Source organism: Bubalus bubalis, chromosome 22, assembly GCF_019923935.1.
Source record: "Bubalus bubalis isolate 160015118507 breed Murrah chromosome 22, NDDB_SH_1, whole genome shotgun sequence".
Lineage (NCBI taxonomy): Eukaryota > Metazoa > Chordata > Mammalia > Artiodactyla > Bovidae > Bubalus > Bubalus bubalis.
The window spans coordinates 14,320,544-14,342,303 of NC_059178.1; the positions used below are offsets into that span (position 1 = coordinate 14,320,544).

Sequence of the window (21,760 nt, forward strand, 5' to 3'; positions counted from 1 at the left end):
TTTCGGGGAGGTAGGTCATGGCCACTGAAGCACTGAAGAGAGACTAGGGGCCCTGCCCTGTGGCCGTTCCATTGCCTCATGTGGTGGGATTATGGGTCACCTTCTCGCCTCTGTTTTTTCAGCTACATCAATATTCTCTTTAAAATTATATACATAAGTTTTTATAAGAATATTAACCTCACGAGAGTTTTGCGTCTCTGATTTCAAAGAGCTCCATTCGGCCACTCACTCGCTTTTTAATCTAAGCCTCAGTTTCCTCATCTGCAGAGTGGGACTCAGGGTCGCTGTGAAAGCCAAGCAGCGTGACGGGTGTAGGAGCCACGGACATGCATGCACAGGCCTCCTCAGAGGTTGGGCCCTCAGACGTGGCGAGTCGGGGGAGAATGGCTGTTGGCTGGTAATCCCCAGATAAAATCAGCCCTGACTGGATCTCCTGCTGGTTCACTTGCTCTGGACCACACTTGTGTGTGGTCCTGTTTCCATGCTCGTGTGGCAGCCTGTGCAGAGATGGCGGGAAGTGGGGTGTAGTGGGAGGAGTGCTCAGGGATGTGAGCTGATTCGCATCAAGCGTCAGCCGGGGGCCAACAGCAGAAGCGAATCCGTCCCGAAGCCCTCTCGAGTGCCTGACAGCCAGCGTTCTCTCCTCGTTTGTTTATTGGCACCTACACATTCATTCTCCGAGGAAGAAAGCCAGCCTGGCTGCTGAATGTCGACCTGCTCAGGCTCCTGGCGGTCATCTCACCCATAGTTCCCCCAAGTGAAGTCGCTCAGTCGAGTCTGGCTCTTTGTGACCCCATGGACTGTAGCCCACCAGGCTCCATCCATGGGATTTTCCAGGCAAGAATGCTGGAGTGGGTTGCCATTTCCTTCTCCAGGGGATCTTCCCGACCCAGGGATCGAACCTGGGTCTCCCACATTGCAGGCAGACGCTTTACCCTCTGAGCCACCTGGGAATCGTTCCCCCTTACAGAGGACGAGGATGAGGATGGGGGAGGGCAGGTGACGCCCCCAGGGGCACGCAGCCTGCCAGTGGCCGAGCCAGGACTAGAGCCAGTCCTCCGGTCTCCCGGATCTAGGGTTTTCTCTATAAGCGTTTTTTTCCCCCAGTGTGTTTGTCAGGAGGCTAACCTGTATCAAATATGTTTTTTGTTTATTTGTGTTTTTCAGGTATGTTTTTGTTGTTGTTTAGTTGCTAAATTGTGTCCAACTCTTTCCCACCCCTTGGATGGCAGCCTGCCAGGCTCCTCTGTCCTTGGGATTTCCCAAGCAAGAATACTGGAATGGGTTGCCAGTTTCTTCTCCAGGGGATCTTTCCAACACACAGATTGAACCCGAGTCTCCTGGGTTCTTTACCGATGAGCCACCAGGGAAGCCCAACTATATACAGTGAAAAAGACATACAGGGTCCCCAGCCCACAAGCAGCCTCTGTTCTAGTGGAAAGGACAGTCAAATATAGTTCAATATAAAGTGAAGTCGCTCAGTTGTGTCCAACTCTTTGCAACCCCATGGACTGTAGCCCACCAGCCTCCTCCATCCATGGGATTTTCCAAGCAAGAGTACTGGAGTGGGTTGCCATTTCCTTTTCCAGGGGATCTTCCTGACCCAGGGATCGAACCCAGGTCTCCCGTATCGAAAGCAGACGGTTACCATCTGAGCCACCAGTTCAATGTAAACATGACGTCAAATATAAGTATGCAAGCTGCATGAGTGCTTTGACTAAGGGTCAGAAACAAATAATGGGGGAGGAGGGGCGGGTTTTCTAATTTATCTGCGGTAGTCAAGGAAGCCTTCTCTGAGGAGGTGACGTGTCTTCACAACCTGAAGTAGGGGAGGGCAAGGCAGGCCAAGGAAGTTCCCACAACAGGAAAGCAGAGGAACTGGCGTGTCTGCCTGTGACTGGAGGATGGGGTGGGAGGCAGGGGTGGGTGTGGAGAGGGGCAGGGATTTCCCTGTGCCTCATGGGCCATGGAGAGCCGTCTGGCCCGCATGTTAAGTGCTCTGCGATGTGACCAGATGCACGTCTGGAGACTACCTGGGTGGCGCTGGGTGGAAGGAGCAGGACAGGAGTCAGGGCAGGGGGGCTGGTGAAGGGTCCTGCCTGCACAAGTCAAGGGGAGCGGGCTGGTGGCTGGGGCCGTCGGGGAGGAGGCAGGAAGAAGGTAGATCCAAGATCTGCTGTGGAGATCTGAGTCTTACACGTGGATGGCTGGCTGGGGCAGGGTTGGGGGGCAGGCGGCAAAAGGAGAGAGAGGCAGCAAGGGTGATTCCAGGTTTCCAGCTTGAGAAACATTCAACCCCAGTGCTGTGTGCATCCTCTAGGGAAGACTCGCTCTAGTGCTTCACCAAAGCCTAACCTCCATCTCAGCCTCCTCCTGGCCAATAACAGCCTCTCAGTTCAGTAAGAGCCATTACTCTGCCTGCTTAGCAGGTGGGGAAACCGAGGCACACACACCAGCAAAGCAAACTGCTCCTTAGGGAGCCAGTTGTAGGAACCAGACAAAAAGCCGGAGGCCAAGCCTGGGGTCAGCCTCTGGGCAGCAGAGTCCAAAGACCCAGGTGTTAGTTATGTCCAGTGGTTATGATTTATCAAGCCGTGTGACCTCAAACAAGTGATATGGCCTCTCTGAGCCCTCGTTTCCTCATCAGTAAAGGGGAGAGAATGAAAGGACCTACCTCCTGATGTGGCTGCAAGGCTTAAATGAGGGGCTAGATGTTCCATGGCTGGCAATGATTAGTGTTCTCAGATGACACGGCCTGTGTCTGTGTCCACCTCTCTACACATGTATATACGGACATGCGGTAAGTGTGCACGCCCAGACAGGAGCTGTCTGCGTGCCTGCATCACAGCTGAGGACCAGGCACCACTGAAGTTGCAAGTTGACGGTAGCCGATTTGCTGCCTGGGCTTCTGTTTAGCCTTCTGAGCCATTGCTTGGTGGTTGGAGCAGGAGCTTTCATCCGCCCTGGAACAAGAGTGTGTTGTGGGTTTGGAGGCAGATGTGGAAGGCAAGGCGTCTGTAAGCCAGCCTGTTTCCAAGTGCTCTGACCGACCTGACCCAGGAAGGGGGTGGGGCGGGAAGGAGGGGGAGGGGGGTGAGTAAGAGGGAGGGGGCGAACCACCTCCCCAGAGGAGAGGCACAGGAACAGATCTAGAGCCTGGCCCGCCCTGAGCCCCTTCTGTGTGGCTGTGGGAGCCTCTCTCGTCAACCCCCACCCACCCGCCAAGACTCCTTTATGTTCCTGTTCTCAGGAGGCAGCTGGCTTGGGGGCTGAGAACAGGGGAGAGGCGAGGCTGGAGGGGGACTGGGGCAGGGCTCCCCACTTTTTGCCCACAGCCCTTCCGAAAGGGTGGGTCCCAGCCTAGCACGCACACACAGTGATTAAGGGGGAGGGTGCAATGACATCCACTGTCCACCAAGGTACCCAGCCAGTGGGCTGGACCGTGGCCAGCTCTCCCTCGGGGCTCTTGGCTGCAATACAGTCAGCCCTGGCACCACCCACTGGCCTACTCAGACACTCCTTCAGGTCCAGGGGCCAGAGCCCTGCTAGGAGGAGCCGCCTAGGGGCAGGCTGGGCTGGGCATGCAACTCTCCGCCACCCCTCCCTGCGGCCTCCTGCCTCCTCCCCTTCTGCCCACATCCAGCTCCAGCTGGGTTTGAAAGAGGTGCTCCAATCCTCTCTCCTTCCAAAGCAGGCCCTGCCCTGTACTCTCTCCTTTTAGCTGGAAGCTGTATCCATAAACTGGGTCTCCCTTGTTGGCCTGATGGTTTATCTGCTGGGAGAACCCCGTAAACCTGGCCAGCTGCCCTGTCCCCTAGCCCTCACTCCCACCCCTGCTCACAGCAGCACAAACTTCCAGGCCTGAGGGACCGCTTCCAGGAGCCCTCTCCCCCCCTCCAGGAGTTCTATCTTCATGACTGCAGAACCCGGTTCCTTAATGGACCCCGAAGAGTGCTCTGTGGACCCTGCCCCACGCCGACAAGCCACAGGTGCTTTCTCTCCTCACAAGACCTGAGGCTCCGAGGGTGGCACTCCATGGTGCCCCACCTCCACCCAGGCAGTCAGAACCAAACCTCAACTTGTGGGCACACAGCCAACACTTCTGGATTGATCCTGACTGCATCCAGGTCATGCGTTGGCACCTTCACCCACGGGGCCTGGGAGTGGAGCGTGGAGTTGTGCTTGATTGGGTATTTCATTAGCACCTCTGTGGACAAAGGGATTTGACTTTTCATTCTTTGGTCTGGGTGTTCCGGGAGTTTTTGATAAAAAGCTATGGAGTCATCCAGTCTTGGAAACTGTCCACCTGCCCTGATTAAGCACCTTCCCTTCTGACCTCCAGCGCTCAATTCCCTGACTTCACACCCCCTCCCCTTCCCTCCCCTGCCTTCCTCATCCCTCCCTGCTTCCAGACCTCTCTGCCCCCCCACAGGCTGCTACCCGTGACCCCCTACCATACAGAGAAAATCTGACAAACTCCTTCCAGCCCTTTGTAGGGACTCTTGCCCCGAACGCATGGGTATTTACAGTTTTAGAACTACACAGAGAGAGACCCTTCCTGCCTTCCTGAAGCAAATTTGCCTGCCTGGAGCAGGCTCTCTGCTGGGTGTGCCCCACAACGGGATGAATCATTAACACTGGGATTTCAGGCAGGGGGCACCTGCTGGAGGAGGCATTTAAGTCTGAACCATTCTTCCTGGCGTGCTGCAAACCCTCCGTCCCATCCTTGGCCTTCATAGAGTGATGGACCTTTGGGGTTTACCTTTGGCTTTGGGGTGCTTTCATGTTGGTGGCAGAGGTGGTGAGGTCCAGGCCTCTCTTTGGTCTCGTTTGTTCCCTGCTGATTCTCCATCTCACACTGGGGAGCTGGTTACCGGGGAAGAAGGATCCCACCCCCTACCCCCTGCTCCTCCCCCACTTCTGAGAACTGCCAGCCTAGGTACCAAGGAGTTCATGAAGGTCCCCCCCGCCCCAAATGAAGGACAGTTATTGGGGAATAGGGCCGACAGCAGCAGGCGCCTCCTAGCTGGCACTTTTTGAAAAGGGCGTGGTGTGTGGTTTCAAGGAACAGTTTGGGCAAGGGCGCCCCACCACACCTTTCTGGGATTGGTGGCTGGCCCACCCCAAATGTGGACTGTTGGGTCTCTGGTTGGCATTTCTGAGTCAGTCTTAGAAAGGAGCAAAGCCAAAGCAAGTCTGGTGATACTGTTTGTTGTTGGGGAGGAGCAGCCGTAGGCACCCCCCACCTCAGGCCTCAGGACTCCTTCTGGGCCAGGTTCCCCTGGGCAACCCAGTGGAGGGTTCTCTGCCTATTTCCTGCACCTCCCTCTTTGTCACTTGCCACTTGAATGCTTGCTGTGCAGTGTTTTATTTGGTAAGTTACACTCACGACCCTTTAAAGAGAAAACATATAATTCCAGTAATTTTATTGGGCTCAGGTTTCAGGCAAATGGGAATCAAATTGCCTCTAAAAATAAAAGACATGCAGAATTGGGGGGGGGGGACAGTGACAATGAAAAGCCGCCCCTGATTTGAGATAAATGGTAAGGCATTTTGTGAAATATTAGAGAAAAAAAAAAATAAACAAATGGTGAGACCCAGGAGGAAAGTAGGGGGCGGGGAACTCCTCCATCACCCTGCTTTCATTTCTGCATTCCCTTTGAGCAAAGGGCTTACTTTGCATATCAAAAAGTGAGGTGTAAAGCGCGACTGGTGAAATTGGTCCCGGTCCGCGCTCAACAGTACAGGTGGACGAAAAGGGGCTGCCTGCCAAATACTTCTGGTTGGAGGGAGGGGTGGGAGTGCTCTCTCAAAACCACTCCTGGAATGGCTTAACTCGCCCTGCACGAATCAATGACAACCTCCCGCCGGCTGCGGCAGGCTCCCCTGAGCTGCGCTGCCGCGTGGATTCCCAGCCCGGGACCCTGGCGGCGCTCAGGACACGACCCGGGAACGAGCGGCGTCCCCGGGGCGGCCAGGTGGGTTTGCCGCGGCCTTGGGACCGGACCGGACCGTACCGGAGCGGGCTTGGGATGGGCTTGGGGCTCTGGGCAGGCGGCCCTGGGTGGGGAAGGGTGGGGATTGGGGTCGGGGGAGGCCCCTTGGGCGCCGGGCGGCTGCGTCCTCTCTTCGGGCGCTGCGGGTGTTCGCGCTCCACCGAGGGGATCCCGGGCCCGGGTGGCGGCTCCGACTCAGCCGTGCGGCTTGGGTGACGGCGAATGAGAGGAGTTTCAGAGCCGCCCTGGGGCTGGAGCCGAGCGTGCTGGGGCCCCCGCGCTTATGCAGGGGCTCGCGGCGAAACGCAGGAAAGAACCGGGAACTCGGTGTGCAGCAACTCTGCTCTCGTTCCCCGCACCCGCCGCCCTCGCGGCAGGTTCTGGGGTGACGGAGAGGGGACAACGGAGTGCGAGCGGCACTCAGGAAGGTAGTGGCCGATGAACACTGTTAGTTTCAATACCTTGCTACCCACCCCCCCCCCAAAAAAAAGAGCTTGCCTCCTTCCAATATCAGACGCAAAATTTGGTTGCGGGTGGAGGTGGTGTGGAAGCCAAGGCAACTCCTGGCAGAAGTTAGGACAGGGGCAGGAATGAAAGGGGGAGTTGGCACAAGTCGCTGCGCAAGCCGGAGGGAGTCCAGCCGCGGTCCCTGGGCTGAATCGCAAGCAGAATAGGGCGGGTGGGCGTCGGTGGGCGTAGAGCTAAGCCGGGACATCCAGGAGCTCGCTCGCAAAGCGGTGGGACCCCTGTCGCACCCTCCCGAGCGCCCGGTTCCCTGCAGCGGCCACGGGCTGGCCTGGGAGGGACTCTGGAAAGAGCGGGCACCCCGCTACACAGCCCAGCGCGGTGCAGTTTTCCTGTGTGTAGTGAGGGCTCCGAGGGTCGTCGGGTCTGGTCGTCCTGGTTTCTGGCCTCTGCTGTCCTGGCTGAGGGCCGCTGCCCTCTTTCTTAACCCGGGTACTGGGCTCTCCGGGCACAGGAGGCAGCCCCGACGCCGCCGTTCATTGGCCGACTGGGGGCGTACCCCTTCCAAAGCCCTCCAAATGCAGAAGTATGAAAATGTAAAGGAAGTGGTTGAAACAATCAGGCAGTTTTTCTCTAGAGTCATAGAAGATTGTATGGAAGGGGAGGGAGAGGAAAGGCGAAGGCCCTGCCAGGTTCAAGTTTCAGCTCTGCTCCTTCACCCGGTTTTAAGTCCTGGGGATTAGAACCTCCTCTGGTTAGATCCCCAGGAAGAGAAAGTAGCCGGGTGCCACCCTCTCCCCTTAAGGCCCAACCTGGGCTCAAAGGGGAAAGAAATCCGCCCTCCTAAAAGATGACTGAGTCAGCCTGTGCTCTGTCATCTGGCCCTGGTGTTTGGAACTGTTTGCTAACTTCTCCCAAACTACCACCCAAGGACAGCCCCCATGGACCTCATCACCCCATTTTCACAGGGAAGGGACTGGAAGGCCCAGGGGCCAGGTGAGTCCAGCGCTCCTTACACAGAACCACTGGACGCTGGTGCCACCTAGGCACAGAGGCCTCCAGCGTGGGTTCCAGAACTTCACAAAACGGATAGACTAGGATTCCACCAAACACCTCGCAGGACCTGCTGGGAGATGTGGAAAGAACTCCGGCCTGAGCCACCACCAAGGGTCGTCCAGTACTGATGAATGAGGCTTGCATAGAATAAGCAAAACCTAGGGCTCAAGCAGGGTGACCTGGAGAGACCGCAGGGAGAGCCAGTGTGGGATATGAGAAGAGAGGTCACCCAAGGCTTCAGCTAAGAGGAGGCACTGGGGCAGGACCCCGAGGGAGGGAGACAGAAAGAGCACAGGCCTGGGGGTTGTAGAACCTGAGGCTCATCCTGCCGAGTCAAGACTGGGAGATAAGCCAGAGAGGTTCCCGGCAGGGAGGAGAGGGAGGGGACATTCAGAGACCATGTCCCATGTACCAGGTCTCCTCTAACCTGCATAGCCCATCAGATAGGAAACATTAGCTCCACTTGGCAGATGAGGAAACCGAAGCTCAGAAAGGTTAAGTCAGCCACCCTGCTACCTAGTGACAGAGCCAGGAATCTAAGCTACCTGTTCAACCACCCATCTTTTAGAATGTTGAGTTTTAGTTGAGGAGACAGGACTCCACATCACTCTGGTATAATTGTACAAAAATAGTATCAATGCAATGGAACCCCCACTCCAGTACTCTTGCCTGGAAAATCCCATGGGCGGAGGAGCCTGGTAGGCTGTAGTCCATGGGATCGCGAAGAGTCAGACACAACTGAGTGACTTCACTTTCACTTTTCACTTTCATGCATTGGAGAAGGAAATGGCAACCCACTCCAGTGTTCTTGCCAGGAGAATCCCAGGGACGGTGGAGCTTGGTGGGCTGCCGTCTATGGGGTTGCCCAGAGTCGGACACGACTGACGTGACTTAGCAGCAGCAGTGGTATATGTTACATCTGTTGTTCACCTTCTTGAACCTGAGTTTCTTTCCATTCAATCAGTCGGTCATTTATTTAGCAACTGTTAGGGAAGCCTGGCGTGCTGCAATCCATGGGGTCACAAAGAGCCAGACACAACTGAGCGACAAAACTGAACTGATATTGTCTACCGTGTGATTCCAAGCACCATGCTAAGTGTCGTGACGGGAATCTGACCTGGTCTCTGGCCTCTGTCAATGGGAATAGTATTTGTAATAGTACATCCTTCGGTGACGTGTGCACGGCAGGGTCAGGCGCTGGGAGAGGAGAGTGGGCGGTGAGTACTGAGTGAATGAAGTGAGATGGTACGTGGGGAGGTGCTCCAGAAGCACGGCCATGAAGGAGTAGCAGCAGGAGGCCTGGGGGAAGGAGAGGGGTGGGCGGCTGGAATGATGAGTGTCCCCAAGCTTCAGTCATGAGGACTGGTCCTTAGCTCCAAGAGACGTCATAGCATGCACAGAGTGCCCATGAAGCTGATTGAGACCCTGCCGTTCAGATTATTGGTTTATCATCATGGGTTCTGCGATGAGACTTTAGTTTTGGCGCATCCCAGCTGGAGATGACAAGAGCCCCATGCAGCCTCCAGGAGGACTGGCACCTGTGTGCATCTGTGCCAGCCGGGCAGAGAGCCACCCCAGAGCATCATCCTGCCACCCCTACCCTCGTTCCTCAGTGGCTGGGATGGCACTTGCCATCCTCTCAGAGCTGCAGCGGGAGCGCCAGTCCCCGCATCCTACCACTGGGGAAGCTTGTCCGTGTTCACAGCACTTGGTAGCAAAACCAACACTAGAACCCAGGTCTCTGGACTGTGCAGAGCTCTCAGAGCGGCTCACACCCGCCTGCCAGGGTGTTTCAGGACTCAACTGAAAAGCTTGTGCTCTCTCCACTATATCTCCACTCGCAGTGCCATTTCCCCATGCTCCTGTCCATCTCCGTTTCCGCTGACCTGACATATCTGCCCTAAAAAAATGGTTGTCAGATGAATCTTTGAGAGACAGAACGGCCATAAATATTCTGGGACATTTGGCCTGTTAAATTCTCCTTCCATCTTGAATGGTGTAATAGGTGTAAGAGAACCACCTCGAGAATTAACTCTCACTTTTGTGAGGAAGGTGAACTGATAAATCTTGTCTCGAAGCTAAGTCACTCTGAGGGATGCTCTGGGGCCTTCCTTCTTCGGAACTGATACCCACTCTTCCTAGGAGGATGGTTTTCCTCTTCCTTGTTTTTTAAAAAAGAAAATCTCTTGGGTTTGAGGTCACGAGATCATATTATGCTTGTTTTGATGTCGTGGCGCCAGAATAAAGGCATTTTTCTCCCAATATCGAGATGATCAGCCCGGTCAGAGCAGCGAGTCCCTGCCTGGCTGCCCGGTGTTTACCACGATTGCACAGGTGGATAATTGCATGGGGATGTCTGTTTGCTCAATGCTTGCTCAGCCGTGCAGCCCTACAGGTTGGGCCAGGGAGAGAGCTGTTCAGTTTATTTTCCTTTGGCTGGGAACTGTGGAGATGAATAGAGGGAGGGGAATCTAGGGTTGAGAGATTGTTGCCAAGAGCAATTTGGAGTCTCCTTCATATTAGTCAGAGATTGTGTTTTTTCCCTTCTGAAGCTGCTCGCTTCATAGTAACTTCCACGAAGGATGTTTTTCCATCTTTGCGCGCATGTTCTTGTTAGTTTTTGTTTGGATTTTTAAGTCGCTGGACTTCTCATGACTTAGCATAAAAGAAAAAAATTGATGATAATAACTTGGAAAGTGGAGTTTTGACACGAGCCATTTGTATTATACATTGTGCATGTCAGTGCTTAATACATTTGAATACTGAGACACCCTGAGATACCACCATGGAGTAAGATGAGTAATTTCTTTGAAGGGAGGGTTTATCTTCAGTGGATGACTTTCAGAGTTGCAGTGTAATTTAATTTTTCCTCTATCCATTTTGAGCCTGTGTTTAGAAAGAGCAGAACGTATGCTCTCCTGCCTCACTCCCTTCTGTTCCCTTTGGGAGGCCCCCTCCTCCGGGGCCTTTGCTTGGAAGGGGACCAGCCAGAGTGGGCCTCCTTCCCTCTCCTCGTCCCCCGGCTCCCCTCCACCTGCAGGAGGCCAGTGAGCCAGAAAGAAGGAAGCTTCCCTCGGGGTAAGAGTTCTTTCCCAGGGGTGGCCTGGCTCGGGTCACGTGAGGTGCAGGATGGGAAAGTTGGCACAACCGAAGTCTGCCCTTCCTAGGCCAGAACCCCAGGGTGGGATGTTCTTCATCTCTCAAAAAGTGAGTTTAGCCTCCAAACAAATTGTGTAGAGCAACACCGAGACACCACACTGGAAAAAATTGCTTAATAATAGAGTACATGGTCAATGTTGGCGTTTTCAAATGAGATACAAACCAGAAGCAAATGTATATGTGACCTTCCCAAATAATGTCATGGAACTGAACTTGGCCTTCGGGAGAATTCTGCCTTGCCTGCACACACACATGTGCACATATGCACACTCACAGCTCTTGCTTTTTTGGCTGTGGGTTCTCGCTGATAGTTCTATTGTTCCTGGAGCTAATGGGTTGATTCGTTGGTTTTGTGAAGCTCCTGGTAAAAGCAAGAGGTGACAGTGACCCCAGTTCCTGTTGATACCTGCCCTCCTTTAAGCCCTCGGGAAGTCTAGCAGAGGGTGCCTCTAGTCAGCAAAACCTAAACAACAGGGACTTTTCTAAGGTTTGTTTTTCTGTTTCGTAGCAACTTTATTGAGATGTAACTCACATACCACACAAGTCACCCATTTAGAATGTACAAGTTAGTGGTTTTTAGTATATTTACAAAGTTGTGCTACCTTCCCCATCGTCAATTTTAGAATAGTTTCATCACAACCGAAAAGAATCCCATAACCAGTAGAAGTCACTCTCCATTTCACCCCGACTCCCCAGGTCTAGGTCACCAATCGTCTGCTATCTGTCTCTAAATATATTTGCCTTCTGGACATTTCATATCAGTGGAATCATAGAACATGTGGCCTTTTGTGACTGACATCTTTCGCTTCACATAATGTTTTAAGGTTCAACCATATGTAACATGTATCACTATTTTATTTCCTTTTATTTCTGAGTAATGTTCCTTGTATGGATATATCACATTTTTTTAACTCAGTCATCCTTTGATGGATAGCTGGGTCATTTCCATGTTAGGCTCTTGTCAGTAACACTGTGAACATTTGTGTGCGAGCTTGTGTGTGGCCATAGGTCAGCATTTTCTCTTGGATATATACCTGGGAGTGAAATTCCTGGGTCAGATGGTAGCTCTTTTGGGAAACTGCCAGACTGTTTTTCACAGTGGCTGTACCATTTCACATTCCCATCGGCAGTGTAAGGATTCCAGTCTCTTGATGTCTTTGACAGCATTAATTGATAGTATCTGCTTTTGTAATTGTAGCGATCCTGTTTCCTAGGAGCTTATATGTTCAAGGAGGCAGCAGCCAGGAAATATTCTGGAATCCGTGGTCACGTTTGCTTACCATACGTGTAGTGAGACTCGTTTGTCTCCGCTTCTTGATCATCCTTCCCAGCCTGGTATTTCCCCTGCACGTCGCAGACCTCTGACCAGGTTTTCACTCTCACTTTCTATGGGCAGTGCAGGGTCCCCTGGGGGACACAAGGGTTGTTTCCCCAAGCAGTGCTCCAGAGAGCCGGCAGTGGGGCCCACTCCCTCAGCCCCACTTTATCCAGATGCAGCTGCTGATGGAAAGGTAGGCCCGGGCAAAGGAAGAAATTGACCTGAACGGAAGTGAGTGTGACATCCATTGGACAAGCTGTCCAATGTGCAGGGCTTTGGTGGAGGCTCGACTAAGATCCTGACCTTTTTATTGCATTAAATGACCCCTTTGGGACCACAAATAAAACCGTTAGAGAGCTAACATCTTAACCAGGTGGCAACTCAAGGCCTCTTCATCCCGTTCTTGTCTGGGCCCCAGCTGCCAGCAGGATCCATTGATTCATCCAAAACCGCTTTGGTGTGGCTGAGTGCTCTAGTTCTCACTGGTATGTCAGCTCCATAATGAAATAGTCTTTTTCCCCATTGTCATACCTGTGGGACTGACTGGAGTCACACTCTCGACAGAGATAGATGTGAGCCAAGTGGTACAGTGGGGCTCACCTAGTTTGAAAGACTGCCAAAGATTACCAAAAAATGTACCCTTTACCAGAACATGCTAGAGTTACTGCCAGTGCCGTCCAGTTCAATATAAGCAAAACCCAGCACCAGAAATTAATTCCATAACTTCTTGGAAATCATTGTCAGGCAGCTGGGATCAGATCTTGCTACTCATTTACTCTTCACCTGCAAACGAGTGCTTAATCCAGCAGTGCCTAAACCTGACGCCTGTCACCTCGTGACCCTTTTAAAGATTATACGAGCCAGGACCCCACCCAAGAGGTACTGAAGTAGATGCTCAGCGGAGGAGACCAGGTTCTTGGAGGTGGTTGTGATGGAGCCTGAGAACACAGGTGGACCTCTCTGGGCCTCGGTTTCCCTGCTTGAAACAAGGAGTTGGATTAGACAGGTATCTCCAAGGGGATTCATAGAGCTGATTCAAGCAGAACAGTTCAGGGTGCGTCTGTTTTTGCATGAAACTTTATTTGTACAAGGGGGTTTCTGCTGCTGAAAAAAAAAATGCAGAGAGCCCTTGAGTGCACGGTTTCTGAAGTTCAGTTATGACAATTCCGAGCGTTCTCTGTTGTCACGTTCTCTGAGGACAATTATCACAACTTCTTGGAGGAAGATGTAGCTGCAAATGGCAGTCACTTGATAAGGGAGTCGTGTTCTTCGAGGGCCCGCACTGCCTGGCTGGCTGTGTGCACAACAGTGATGGGGTAGAATTTGGCTTGGCAGCCCTTTCTTCTCCCAGCCCCCTTGGTGGCATCCCTACCCGCCTCCCTTGAAGCCCCCGGAGCTTTCCTCCGCTTCTTCTACCGCTGTTTCTAACAGTGGCCCAGAGTGTCAGTCATTTGTTCCTTCATCCATTTAGCCGTTTCCCACACATCTCCTATGGATGACAAATTGCCTAACACTCTGTTTCTATCCTCGAATAAAGTGCCAGCACATTTTAACCAGAGAGGCAGCCTAAGGCTAGCCCCTCGCGGTGCCATTTCAGGGCTCCTTGATTAGGATGGAGGGTTTTAGAGAGGCCTGGATTCATGACACATGGGGAGGATGGCCTCACCTCTCACCCTGTTTTCGAGCTCTGCTCCCCCGCCCTTCCCCACTGGGGCTCCACCCTCAGCAGGCGGCTCAGAAAAGTGCTTCTGTCACCCCTGGTCTCAGCCAGAGACGTGCCCTCCTCCTCAACATCCACCCGCTCCGGAGAGGCGGCAGAGGAGGGGAAGGGAGGGCTGGTTTATTTGGAGATCCAGCCCTTGGCACCCACCCCAACACCCCTGACTGGACAACTCACGGACTGCTGCGCCCGAAGGACTGAAGTAATCGGTGTTTATTAAAGCTGTTGGAGGGTGAGGGAGCAGGGCGGAGCGGGGGTGGTACAGTCACAGATCTGCCTCCTGAGCAGAAAGGCCAGGTAAGGCCCGGAGTCCGCGCCCGCCCGGCCTTCCTGGTGAAGACACAATAGCACGCTGGGCGACCTGAGAGCCACTGCTCTGGAATAGCTTGAGAGAATTATTTTTTTTTCCCTCCCAATGAAGGAAGAACCTTGAAGGTTCATTTGAATGGGGATGAATGTCTCCCTGGCCTGGACCTGCAGAGGAGAAATTCTAGAAGGGTAGAACTTTCAATAAAAGGAAACAGGCTTGATCCGCCTTCCGCTGCTCTATGGGGCCTCCTCTGTGGGCAGCCTAGCTAGAAGGGAATATGCTGGAGGCAGTTTTCTGGGCGTTGCTGTATCTTCTTTTGGATTGTGTGAGTGTTGGGGGGCGGGGGGCGGGCGTGTTGTGTCTGTGCGTATCTTTGGTGAACATCCCACTCTAAGAGTATGGACTGCCTACGCTTTGGGGTTCTCACCAGCTGACAGAGACACTGGGAAGACATGTACATACACTGAGTGTATGTTCAGCCCCTAGTATTTCATCACTCTCTTTTACCGATACTTGTGCAGGGCAGCGAGGCTTCTTTTCCTGGTCCTGACGTGCTCTTCTTCCACTGTTCAAGTTCCTCCCTCTGCGTGGAGCTTATCCATTCAGAAGTCACTCTGTGCTCTGGAATCACCCCAGCCACCCAGCCTCATAGCATCAGGACTTCCCCTCTGTCTTCTCTTTCTGATGATCTGACCCGGTTGTTAGGAGAAAGTCAATCTTTGACACTAATTCACACCAAGGTGTACAAGATGCTGGCTACTGTGTTACCCGCTTTGTGGGATGTCTGTCTTAGAAAGAGGACACTTCTTAGAAAGAGGACATTTCTCCTGGTGTGTGGGCGGGGAGACACTTCAGGTGTGAGGATAAAGCACAGTACCTCTGGGCAGAGTGTGGGGGCACTTTATGTGGGAATGGGGACCTCATAGGACCACCTTGATCAAGCGATATCATACCTGTTTGTGCGGCCTGGGCGCAGACTTGGCCCCGGGGTGGTGGGGGTTTGGGGTGAGAATGACCAGAATTAGGGCATCCTGGGGAGGACTGTAAGTTGGAGTAAAGGACAGAGAGAACCAGGGACTTCTGAAAGGACAGGCTAGAGTAAACAAGATCACAGGTCAATGTTTGGGTGGGTGGAACAATTTCCTACTGGCCAGTGGGTTTCTTCAAGGTGACACTGGACCCCAGGAAGGCTGGGGAACAAATGCAGTGAAGCCAAGGATGGAGCATGGGGGTTGCCCCAGGGGATGGGGCCCTGGGTGGTGGGCCCCTGCTTGGCCTGGTGCACACCCAGCTCTAGGGCCTCTGCCCCCTCCTCCCTGCCTTCTCTCTGGGGCTCCCCTCTGAGAGGCATTTCCCTACCCGCTCCCTCCCTGCCCCCCACCTCCCGCCCTCCTCCCTCCCGTGGTGCACCCTCTGAGTGAACCTGGACTCCAGCTCTTGGAAGCCTTTCCAATAACATGGTGGTGAACTCTTTGCAGACCAGGCAGAGGAAAGGGGCTGAGCGTCAGCCAACCTCGGGCCCATGCTGGGATGAAAGGCCAGGCCCAGTGAGCCTCCTCTCAGGGGAGCCGGGAGAGGACGTGTGGGGCCTTGACCATGGCCAGTGAGGCCATGGCAAGTGATGCTTCATCAGTGAAGACAGAGGTGGCCCCTACCATGTGCCAGGCCCTGTGCTGTCCCCAGAGAGGATGCAGATGCAGCTCTCTGACCCCTACCCTCCCAAGACTGTCATCTGTTTACCCGGTTAAGACCAGAACTTGACAATGAAGCAAGTCTATAAAAGTCAGAGTCTCTGCTGATTGGTCTGGAGAGATGGTCTGTTCAGAGTCAGAGCCAGGGATGAGGGGCAGAGGGCTCAGGGAAGGCTTCTTGGGGTGGCACTGATCCTGAAGCGGAGATGGAGCCCGTGGCACAGCCTCCCAGGCTCTGCAGCCGGGGAGGGCCTGGCTCAAGTCCTGGCTCTCATTCACAGGCTTTGTGGCATTGGGTGAGTCACATAACGTCTCCACACTGTGGCTGCCCCGTTTGTAAGATGGGGATGGAAACTCACAGGGTTACTGTGAGGACGGAATGAGAGCACCCCTCAGTGCCTGCCCCTCTAGGGGCTGGCCTTCACCGGCTGGACAGGACAGACTCTGATGCCATGCCAAGAGTCTTCCCAGCACATGTCCCAGGTGACATGAAGCCAGACGGGGGCATCCCTTTGGCCAAGATCTCCTGTGGGGGCTGCAACTGTCTGGAATTTTAACAATAAACTGAGCAGCCCCCTGTGGAAAGCAGTGGAGGCCACAACTGGTTTTAGGTGGCTTGAATAAAAATCCACTGATCACGCCGGGCAGGGCTGGGCTCTGAGACCTGCTCTGATGGGGAACAGCGGGGGCCGTCTTTAAGTCCCTGGTGGGGTGGGTAGATTAAAGATACAGTTATGTTGGTGTATTTATTAAGACTTGTCTATGACAAAATCCTGGCCTGCTCTTAGACTAATCAGTTTACTAAAGAAAGTGAAGAATTACAATTGAATGTGTTATTCACCATCATTATTACCAGGTATAAAATCCAGAGCAAGTAATAATAGGGGAGGGTCAACATGAGAAGTAATAAAGGAAATAGAAGACATCAGTGCATAAAGTTTTTAAATGCCATCCTTTGAAGAGGTCAAATGTTACAAAAGTGATGCTCTCACCAAAGAATGGCCCGGCCACATGTGCACAGTTCCCCAGAACACCTGCTGCTCCAGCCGTGGCCCTGAGCTGGCGCACCGGGCCCAGCTCGCAGCAGGCCCTGCTGGAATCGCTTGCCCGAGACACACTAGGGGACGGGTTCGCCACGTCACACATTCTTAGAAGGCACCACCATGAGAGAGGGACATCTGCAGGAGACATGGGCTCGATCCCTGGGTTGGGAAGATCCCCTGCAGCAGAAAATAGCAACCCACTCCAGGATTCTTGCCTGGAAAACCCCATGGACAGAAGAGCCTGGCAGGCTATAGTCCATGGGGTCGCGAAGAGTTGGACATGACTGAGCACTCACAGGCAACCCCCAAGGCCACACTCTTGCCATGGTGCTTGACGGCTCCTCACAGTCCTTGGGTCATTATGGCCAGCACCCTCCATCTTGCTTCCCCAGCCTTCTGTGATCTGAGTCCCTGGATGGAAAAATCGAGAAACAAGTTGCTTTGAGTGGTGATGTCCCTGGCACAGAGGTCTGTCCATGCTCGTATGACCAAGGGGGCTTCCCAGAGAGGTGACTGGCAATCAGTGACTCAGGGATGTCTGCAAGGCAGACAAGAGAAGACATGCCGTTCTTGCCTGGGCAACCTTGCTCTCTGGGACGCTGTCTCACCCAGAGTCCCATTCAGGAATGATTTCTCCTCCATGGCTTCCACAGCAGGAGGCACCAGCTGGGTGAGGTCCAGTCTCAGCTCACCCACTCTCCAGCCAGGTCACTGTGGACTTCATGGAATCTCTGAGCCTCGGGTTGTTCATCCATACAGTGGGAAAGTTATAGCTGCCTTCTGAGCTGATGAATGAATTAAAACGCTAAATTATACACCATTTCTGGGCCATAGTAGCCATAATTTTGAAAATAGTTTTCAACTCAGCACTTCCATAGAGCAAGTTTCTGGGCCCTGACACTCCTGCCCAACCCCGCCAAGAGCCTCTCCTTTTCCCAGTGGCTCCTGTGTTCTGCCCGTGACCAGGTATTTCTCCTGCTACCACCATGGAAAGCTGAACGCGTACGTCAGCAGCCACCACTCCTGCCTTGTCTTGGCCCTACACTTCCTTCTGGTTGTCCCTATATTGGCCACTTGTTTTTATTGGAGCAGAGGGGCTGGGAAAGTGGGTGTTGGCAAGGGGCTTTCTCCCTGACTAATGTTAAAACCCTTCCTGTCGATTTACCACAAGATGTCATTCTTTTTTCATCATCTAAGTCACCTGTGCTCCTTGACAAAGTTAAGCTGCTCCTGGGCTGGCTCAGAGAGCACGTCACAGACACCAAACTAAAAATGTGAGGATTCCCACAGTCTCAGCTAGTGAAGGTGGGTGCCCCAACCTTAATCCCAAGGTCCCTGGGCCAGCCAGCCAACACCCCCAAACCCCTGCATCTGTGTGCCCCAAAGACCCTTGTGGTCCTCACACAGTCAGGACTCCTGTAGCTGGTCCTGTTGGCCAGATCCACAGGGGTGGGCATGCAGACTCTCCCATCCCCCAGAAGGCTGTCTGGAGTAATGATTTATGTGATCAGTAATAAAATAAACAATAAGTTAGTAGTAACTGAAGGAGGGCATGGCAACCGACTCCAGTATTCTTGCCTGGAGAATCCCCAGGGACAGAGGAGCCTGGCAGGCTGCAGTCCGTAGAGTCGCAAAGAGTCCGACATGACTGAAGCGACTTAGCACGCACACATGCAAGTTAGTAGTAAAAGCATCTGAAAAGGGAAATTAGCAGGCAAACACTATGGTTCTTTAAGGCGATAGGCTGTGTTTTGTTTGGCTCTGGGGACTCTGGTGCAGAGTCTATTTCAGCAGGTGCTTTTGGCTTCTGATGAGGTTTATGCCACCCACTGTCTCCTACATGTTCTCATGGGGGGCAGCCGTTCCCACCTCCTCCCACCCCAGTCTCGCCTGAGGGGCTCAGATAGGCAGACAGACTGCAGGTTTTGCTTGGCTCTTCATTGGCTTTTCATCAAACCTGCAAAAGTTCAGCATGACTAGGGAGAGGTCACTGCACCCCAACTTAACAGATGCCAATTAAAGGAGCTCAGCTTGCCTGAAGACTTGGGGAGCCAGCATCCAGCCTGTGATCCCCAGGTCATAGGGTTAACATGGCAACCAGAATGACTCCTTACAGACAGCTTTGCCTTAATTGGCATTTTTTTCCTGGCTGGTTGAGCCCTGCAGGAAGGAAGGAACTCACTGTCCCCAGGCTAGGTCTCCTCCCGTCCATCAAGGACCCTAGAGCCCAACATCATACATAAAATATGAGAGAGACAACTCTTCCTAGTAATAAGCAAGACCATAATATATATGTGTTTGTGTTTTACAAGTTAATTAATAAAAACTTTCATAACAATTCCTACAGAGAACTGCATGTCAAGGTTGTATCTTAAGAGCATTTATCACTACATCCACTGTTCTTCCAGCGCTCAGAGGCTAAAGGACAGAATTAACCCTGAATTTAGTCTATGAGTTATATTCAGCATTATAGTCCCTGTTTCTCCATGGCTGAGGGCCCTGGCCAGCCGACCAGGAATCAGAGTTTAGTGCGAGGATGCTAGTCAAGGGTGCCCTGGGGATCCACCCCTCAGCAGGAGGCTGAGGGAGAGCAGGTACAGGGCAGAGGTGAAGCTGGTACTGGAGCCTTGGTCATCCCCAGGGGGTCCTCTGGAGCACGCCTGGCCTCCTCAGGCTTGTCCCATGCCTTTTTAGAGCCCCTGGGACTTCAGGCAGTCCTGGGATATGGGTGTTGATGGGTGACCATGTGTTTGGATGGCTTGGCAGCCCAGGCCACCCTGGCAGGGAAATTCTAGGCTGACGACTGACTGCAGCCCATTCTCCTAGCAGCTGGTCTGCCAGTCCTTCTTGAAGGGGGACCCGGTGGCTCATATCTGTGACCTGCACAGACTGCATCTGGCTCATCTGTCACAGTCTGTAAACTCCCTGTGGACAGGATGTATATCCTGTTTAGCTCCCTAGCATAGAGCTGAGCACAAGACAGGTGATCAGAAAGCAGTCAGTGATCCATGTTGAGGTGCAGCCCTAGGTCTGCTGGTGGCCTCAGTGCCTGGGCACCGATCACCCAGGCCACAGCTGCTAGGCGGGAGATGCTACAGCTCAGGGTGTCAGCTCCTCTGGGCAGAGCCTCAGAGACAGGTTCCCCTGGGTCCTGGATGCACACCGGTTCCTTCTGCAGGGAGTCAGGGTCTGGGAGGGAATATTCAAATTTCCTAGGGGTGGGACTAAGACTGTGTGAGTTACAAAACGTGTTCCCAACTCGTCCGTTCACTCATTCATTCATTTACTGAGCATCTCCAGTGAACCCAAGACACAAGCTGTGGGCAGTTTTCTCCTTTGTGGGGTAGACTATATGTACAGCTGAATGGGAATCCAGGGTTGTTAGACCCCCCTGAACCCTGGAACCCGCCCACCTGGGAAAGTCTTGCTTGTGTTCATTTGGCCTCTGGTCCCCACAAGCCTGAAGTGGCTGGTTCTCTGCCCTCACCTGGAATGTCCTGCCCCAACCACCCCTGCACAGCGCTGCTCATTTCAGATGCTTCAGCAGAGCGAGTTGTAAAGTAGTAAGTCAGCCTTCACTACCCTTAGTTGCTCTGAGCCCTCTTGGTAGAATTGCCTGGAGTCACATGGCTCCAGACCACCTGCTTAGAGGGCTCATGTCCAGAGAAATGTGCATGTGGGCAGGACAGCACATATGGTCCCTGCCTACCCCTCACGCACCCTGCTCCAGCAGCTATGTGCCTATAAAGTAAAGATGTGACAATTGCTGTCTCTTCACAAGAGAGGAAAAACTACTAACGATCAGTGTAGCCTAAGAGAGGAGAATGGTGATATCAATTGTTAGCCGTCTACTCATGGGATATTGTAAACCATGAAAACATTGTAAACCGCAAAGGTAGACAATGCGTAGCAACATGGATGTGGGTTTATGAAGCTTTGTTAAAAGAAACAGAACAAAAATCGCAGTGCCCGCCTGGCTGTTCCTCCACTGAGCTGTGCTGGCATCAGACGGTCATGTAGATCCCAGCTTCCAAGCCAGATCTGATGGTTCCAAACCCAGCTTGCCCAACTGCAGGACCCTGCCACCCGCTGCAGCAGGACATGCAAGAAACTCTGTCACTGCTGAAAGTCGCCTGGAGCCGTGGTGTGCACCGGCCCAGGCAAAGGGCAGCTCTGCTACTGCGCAGTGAGAAGGCCACCTTCCTGGGGACACCAGGGCCACCACATGCTGGCACAGCCCTCTGCTCCTCTCTGCTTCCCTTTGGCACCAAGGCCCCACCGCCTCTCCTCTAAGCCCTGATTTCACAGACTCAGTCCTGCCTCCTAGGCCAGGCAGAGGCTCACAGCATCAGTCTTGCTGTCTCCCCTGCCTGTCCCCAGACCTGTAGGCCAAGCTCTCTCATTCAACCCAGTGCTTCCACACTAATCACCACCCATCAGTCAACACACAGCTAAGAATGCAGCTCAGAGGGAGCGAGGAGATGGAATCAGGTGTATTGAAGCATGAGCGTGGGGGGAGAGGGGTCTACTGTGTACATTTTTTCAAATGGTCCTTTAACATTACGATACAGTAAATACATTTATTTTTCTAAATGAGCATTAATCTAACCTTAAAAGGAAAGAAGGGGGAGGGAGCAGTTGTAGAAGACTCTAGAAGATTCAGGATACACAGCCAGGGCAGCTGGTGTGTGCTGAGAATGAGAAGGCTCTGGCGACAGTGGTGGGCTATTGGCTGACTGTAAAGATACAGACATATGTGTACCCGAGAGTTGCTTAGGTAAAGATTTTGCCACCAACTGGGTGATCCACCTCCTCTTTCTCTCCTGACCATCATTCCTTGATCACGGCCACTGCTGATTGTCTGGATCTCTGTCTCCCCGTGTCTCTTTCTCTTACCTGGAGTGGCCAATGGCAAAGACAGTGCCCCTGGGCCTGACTCTGCAGGAGATACAGCAGCAGGAATGGGAGGTGTCTGACCCCCACCCAGGAAGACTCTCAGGAC

General features: G+C 53.2%; 1 protein-coding gene across 4 annotated transcripts in view; it reads left to right on the forward strand.

The window, feature by feature from the left end:
* Positions 1-21,760, forward strand: part of ZBTB7C (zinc finger and BTB domain containing 7C) — a 305,996-nt gene that overhangs the window by 190,416 nt on the left and 93,820 nt on the right. Inside the window, exon 1 of one of the 4 annotated variants that reach the window (XM_006075253.4) lies at positions 3,438-5,374. The exons of 2 other annotated variants lie outside the window; for them this stretch is intronic. In XM_006075253.4, the coding sequence (XP_006075315.2) occupies positions 5,349-5,374 (26 nt within the window). In that variant the 5' untranslated portion in view covers positions 3,438-5,348. Of the gene's footprint in view, positions 1-3,437; positions 5,375-5,511; positions 5,979-21,760 lie in introns of those variants that run through there. One more of the 4 variants, XM_006075252.4, reaches the window with a different exon arrangement.